Here is a 6,190-nt window from a genome sequence, read left to right as displayed (position 1 = left end):
ATATTTGGAAAAAAAGTATAATTTATTTGTACATTTCACAATTTAATTTTATAGCTTAAAAAAAGATACAAAACAAGACAAACCGGGGCCACATAAATAGAAAGAAGCACAGGAGGAGGAGCATGTTCTCCCCAGGATGAGCTGGTTCAAACCTGGCTTGGGGAGCAGGCGCCTCAGTGCTGTGTCTGGAAGGCTCTGGACGCTGCTGCCACGGACGCCATGGAGTGGGGCACCCTGAGGACTGGGTTGAGCTACCTTCCACTCCAAGGTTAAGTCCTGGCAGCAGGATCATCTCATTCTTGGAAACCAGTGTGCCGGACAGGAGGCAGACACTCGGGGGAAGCAGTCACGGCAGATCCAGCATGGCCTTCCCTCCAGGGCACACCTAGGGGGCTGGAAGGGGCCACACGGAGTCCAAAATGCACCAAGAGGGGTGCCGTTCTTCAGCAAACTCATTTACAGAAGGTGAAATTGGGAGCCAGTCACTGGTCAAAGCAGCTCACATTGGCCACTGCTCATCCTTGGCGAGGACAACAGTTTCAGAGAAGGAAATGGAGCAACGACTTTGAGGCATCACAGCCACAATTCCATGAGCACTGAGGTAGTAACACGTGGAAACGGTGCATGCAAACAGCGCTGAATCACACATCCCTGATTCCCCAGGTAACCTCAATTTCCTCTGATTAGCAGGCCACAGGGGCTCGCCGTGGGGGCACGCATGGCCCCGCTGTGAGGACCATGTGGTGTGCACATCTCCAGGGAGGCTGGGAGGGGGGCCAGGGAGGAGGGCAGGGCAAAGGTTGGTCTCCCTGGGCGGAGCCCCGCTCAGCGTGCGGTGGCACCCGCCAAGCTGCAATGGCTGCCCTTGCTCCAAGGGCTCCGTCTACACTCTCACCCACAAGAAGAAAAAAAGGTTTCTATGGCCTTTCAAGTGACTATCAAGTCATCGCCCATGAAGGGAGCGTCCCTTTATTTCCAGCCACCATCCGGGGCTGCTAAGAAGTCAGTTTAAAACGATCCATGGAAACTCTTGTGGGGAGACAGGCCCTGGGGCTACCCCAAGTGGCCTTCCCTAGCAGTGGCCCCGGAGGGTGGCCCCTGCACATCCCACCGGGCTTTCTCCCTTTCCATCTCAAGCCATCCAGCAGCTGAGAGGTCACTAGCCCCATGGGCATGCCCTGGGTGGGCTCAGAAGGAAGATGCCAGCGGGCAGACTCCATCCCTCTGCCCTGTGTTGGCCCTAGGCACCCACAACCAGCTTGGCCGGAGCTGGCTGGGCCCGGGGAGGAGCCACCGTGGCCTGCACAGAACTGTGGAGAGTGCCAAAGACAGACAAGTTCACTATTTAATAAAAATGACAGGACCTCTGAATCATTTCTAAAAATACATTATGCACAGGGAAGTAAAAATCAGCCCCTTCACTTTCTTGTTGAATGGCGTCAAGGACAAGGCCGGACAGGTTAGCTGTTTGCCTGTTCCAAAAGGAAAAGAAATTATGTTATTTCACTACGATAAACAAAGGTAGAAACTTATGTTTTTCCCCTAGATTGGCAAGGCCCCTATACACCAATGAGCAAGCTTACGAGGACAGAGGGACAGGATTTTCCTACTGTGTGAAGGTCTAGGAGTCAGCCTGTCGATGGAGGGAAGGCAGCTGGGCTGAGGACCCCACATGCACAGGCTGGGAGGGAGAAGGGAGCTGGGAGGGGAAGCGAGCCACTTAGCAGGGCTGGGACACAGGCCTTGGCCGGGGAATCAAGCCTGGCACAGCCACTGAAAGACCTCAGTGTGCCTGACTCTTTGCCCATGGTCTCTTCTGCCACCCAGCCCTTCACTGGATGCTCTGGTGGTGCTGAGCCAGCGGCCATGCCCTGAACTCACTGTGTGCGGCTTGCTCTCTCACAAACTGGACAGAAAGTCCACCCCTTGGCCTAGCCCGCCAGCTTCCCTCCACCATGCAGTCCCCAGCAGGACATCTGGGATGTCTGTTTTCAGCACTCAGCCCTTTGCCAGGTGTGGACTGGCCAGCCCCCGTGGCCACTAGAAGGCATTAGGTCCCATGGTTTTATTTGCAGGCCACATCAGTCAATGCCCATGGGTCCTGCCTCTCCCTCCCTAGACTGGAGACTTGGGAAGACAAAAAGTAGAAATTTTTCTTTGGCCAACAGCCCAGCCCTAGCAGACGCAGGAATCTGTGAGACTGCCAGTCCTGAGGCCCCCGGGGGGAAGAGGGATCTGGTTCTTGCCCAGGATCTGGGCAGCACTGAGAAGAGGTCTCTGCTGAGTGGCATGCTCAGGCCAGGAGTCCCAGAGGGATTGCAGGAAGCCCCTGGGATCTCCCATCTTCACAACCTACATCTATACCAGAGCACTCCAGCTGCCCTCCTACCCCTGAACTTTGGGACCTGCCCAGGGTGCACTCAATAGCCCAGAAAAGGACAGGGCACAGTCATGGCTCGACCGGCTAATTTGTGTCCCTATGCCCATCACCAGAATTTGGATTCGATGAGGTCTGGGTGTAGCCAGCTGGGCCAGGCTTGCGTAAAGTTAGCCCCGCTTCGCTGAGCCTGACTGTTTCCTCCAAGGCCCCTGAGCAGCATGCAAGTGAGGCCCCCCAGTAGTGACAGGGAGACACTGGGGACAGGGGGTGATGCTGGATGCAAACCATGGTCAAGAGAGGCATGGTCTGCATTACGCTAATGGGTGGGCAGCGGCCAGCTCCCTGCGGCGGGACCACAGCTCAGAGACACCTGGGCTTTGACACGAGTCCGAGCTCTCAGCCGGGAGGCTGGGAAATCACCTTCATCTGTCGGTGGATCCAGTCTGTAAACACTGTCACATTCCCGTACACTCCTGGCCGGTTAGCCTTGGCGCAGCCAGACCCCCAGCTCGTGTCCCCAATCAGCCACCAGACGCTGCTCTTCAAAGTGACCAGAGGACCACCACTGTCACCCTAGGGTACACAGCACATAACAGAGCAAAAATCAAACCACAGCTGGGTGCACCACTGACCTTGCACAGAGGGTGGGGGTCGGGTGGGGGTCGGGTGGGGGTCGGGTGAGGGTCTCAGTGGGACTTCCAAGTGGGTGTGTGGGTGTCCTATCTTCTCCAAGAAGGTAACAGTATTATAATCCCCCAAAAGACCGTACCAGCAATGAATTTTAGTCTTTATCGGCTAAGAGTTACTAAATCAATTGGTGTCCGTGTTTAAAATAGTCGAATACTTATTTCTGTTCTACGGACACTCAGACAATATAAAATCCGTCTGGAGGAAGCCGCGGCACGTGGGTACCGCCGATGGTACAAAACCTTCCACTCCATGACCGTCAGCCACCGTCGTGTCCCACAGCTGCCCCAGAACCTTCTTTCTTAAGGGCGGGAAGGGGGCTCACTGGCTCACTGGGGTAGGCAAGGCCCAAAGGCTGAGCACGAAGTTGCAGTCACCTGGCAGGAATCGACGCTCCCTCCCAGGTACCCGGCGCAGATCATGGCGGGTGTGATGAGGTGGTTGTAGACGAATCTGCTGTTGCACTGCGCGGGCTCGATGAGGGGCACCATCGCCGCGTTCAGCACGTCCGACGTCTTCCCTGAGACACATGTCAGCACACAATCAGTCCAGGCAGCGGCTCCTCCCGGGATGGGCCACTTCAGACACTAGATAAGTGGCCCTGGCTCCACCCCTCCCTCCTGCCATCTCCTGGGGAACTGGGTCATCCTTGTAGCTGGCGGGTCTGCGCCTAGGTTTTGGTTTCAGGGAGAAGACTTCCTGCCCCTGGAGCTACGGAACTCCACCCATGTTCCAGAATCATCCTCTGTCCTTAGTGACTTGGCTCTGTCAGATCAACATGCCTCATTCACGGCTCCCTCTTTACTGGACCATCCCCAGCCCGCCAGGAGCTCCTGTTTCCCACCGTAAACAAGCAGGCCTTTCTTCATCCCACACCCTCCTCTGGACACTGTCTCCCTTGTCAGACTGAGGCACAAAGACTGCGTGAGCTGCCCAAAGCCACCCGATCACTCAGGAGCAGAACCAGGATCGAAACCTGGGCCTCCCACTTCCAAACCCAGGGCTGTGTTCGTGGGACCTGCAGATGCGCCTGCCCAGCAGCCTCACCTTTCTCGTAGGTGGCCCCCCACCCGGAAATCCAGCAGGGCTGTTTAGGCTCCAGCCTCATGCCTGGGTTGGGCAGACACACAGGTTTCACTTTGTCTGTTCCAAGAAGAAAAAAACACCGTGAGCGAGTCTGGTCTACCCGAAGGCAGGGGTCCTCTTGCAGACCTGCCCCATGTGTGTGGTGCTGGGCCATCTGCCCAGGGAAAATCCAGGTTCCGACAGGTCCCGGCATTCCCACCCTCTGCCCTGCCAGAGCCCTCCTTCCAGCAGGCAAGACGCTTGCTTCTGGGTATAATGCGACTTATAAATGGAATGATTTGCTAGTTCTGTTTCAAAACACACAAAACTGCCCTGGCCAGCGTGGCTCAGTTGGTTGAGCGTTGGCCCATGCACTGAGAGGTCGCCATGGTTCAATTCCTGATCTGGGCACATGCCCAGGTTGTGGGCTTGATCCCCAGTAGGGGGTGTGCAGGAGGCAGGCAATTGCTGGTTCTCTCTCTCCCTCTCCCTTCCTTTCTCTCTAAAATCAATAAAAACGTATTTTAAAAACACACACACAAAATTAACTTTTCTTCAAACTTAGATCTTCAAGAAATAGAAATGAAAAATACACAATGTCTCCAAGGGACATAGGGTAAGAAAGGCAGACTCGTGACAGATTGGTTTTCTCCGGCTACGTGTTTCCTGACTTAAATGCAAACACCTCGGGGGGAAGTTGGCTGCTTCTGCACTCAGGTGGGGCTAGAGCATTCTGGACCCTTGGGTGGACTAGGAGGGGGCCCAAATAAGAAGCTAAGGGAAAGCATGTTTGTTTGTTTTAATCACTTTAAGTTGTTATTATTTTAAAATATTTTATTTCCAGAATTTATGTGAAAGAATAAAGAATCTTTACAAGTTAGAGACCAGCTGGCCTCAACTGGAGGTGATTCTGCCCCCAAGGAACATCTGACAACATCTGGAGACATCTCCGCTTGTCACACTGAGGGTAGCTCCTGGCATTTAGTGAACAGGCGCCAGGGATGCTGCTAAACACCCTGCAGTATACAGGACAGCCCCCACCAAGACTCAGGCAGCCCCAGGTGTCAACAGTGCTGAGGCTGGAACCCTTTTCTAGACTCTCACGTTTTGGTTAAATTACCGCCCTACGTGGAGGAAAGCACGGTGGTCCCCGCTTCCCTCAGTGCGCATGGGCACATGTTCCGGTGATCTGGCTTCTACTGAGCACGCTTCTACCAGCCAACTGTCCGCACACCACCCCGACTCCACGCAGAGTCTTCCTTCCATCTACCACAGCACCAGTTTTATTTCCAATAACCTCTCCTTCAGATTTGGTCAAAACTGTTCCCACGCCCCGAGCCCCACAAAAAAGGTCCGCACCGTTAAAAGTCAGAGGTGTCTGTAGCTTCATGAGAGCGATGTCATTGTTCTTGGACTTGGAATCATAATGGGGATGAGAAATCACCTTTTCCACTCGGTACCCTTTTCCAAAGAACATGACAGACTGTCTCAAAATTCCTGCAAAGGCCGTCCAGTACCGCGGATTGTTCAGGGGTCTGGAAGACAAAGATGACACCCCTCAGCATCTCACAACCACACACGTGGAGCCCTCATTCGGTGACCAAAAGTCACGATGCAGCCAAGGAACCCAGGGGTGACGGGACCCGCCGAAGCCAGCGAGACCGGCGAGCGGGCTCAGGCTCTCCCGGCCCCACCCCGCACGGCCTCCCGGGCGCCGCCCCTCTTCCGGCCCCTGCTCACCTCCCAGTGCGGCCTGTGCCCCCCGAGCGTTGGCGGCGGCGGCCCACAAACCCTCGCAATTCCAAGAACATTTTTCCTTGGACCTAAATGCCTCTCTGAGTTTTTAAACCTCATTTCTGGCAGGACCAGGTCTTACCTACCTTTATGTGCTAGGGATTTCCTGACACACAGTAGGTGCTTAATAAACGCATAGTGATGAATAGACTCTAGGCCTCTAGCCATCTAGGTATTATCTTTATCTAGGTGTTTCCCAGTAAGAGCATCCCAAATCCTAGCGAGCCAGCGGAGGACCCTGGAGGGAAGGCAGGCCCAGCCCGG

The 6,190-nt window shown here is 54.8% G+C and overlaps 1 protein-coding gene across 4 annotated transcripts in view; it reads right to left on the bottom strand.

Annotated features, from left to right (window-relative positions):
• The window catches only part of TMPRSS2 (transmembrane serine protease 2), a 31,336-nt gene continuing 25,146 nt past the window's right edge, over positions 1–6,190 (bottom strand). For all 4 annotated transcript variants that reach the window (XM_081138675.1, XM_081138674.1, XM_081138676.1 and 1 more), the window contains 5 exons: positions 5,492–5,667; positions 4,115–4,210; positions 3,445–3,587; positions 2,801–2,953; positions 1–1,472 (listed from right to left, as the gene is read on the bottom strand). In XM_081138675.1, the coding sequence (XP_080994801.1) occupies positions 1,461–1,472; positions 2,801–2,953; positions 3,445–3,587; positions 4,115–4,210; positions 5,492–5,667 (580 nt within the window). In that variant the 3' untranslated portion in view covers positions 1–1,460. The remainder of the gene's footprint in view (positions 1,473–2,800; positions 2,954–3,444; positions 3,588–4,114; positions 4,211–5,491; positions 5,668–6,190) is intronic.

Source organism: Miniopterus schreibersii (genome assembly GCF_964146895.1).
Source record: "Miniopterus schreibersii genome assembly, chromosome: 5".
NCBI lineage: Eukaryota > Metazoa > Chordata > Mammalia > Chiroptera > Miniopteridae > Miniopterus > Miniopterus schreibersii.
This window is presented reverse-complemented; position numbering and strand designations above follow the sequence as displayed.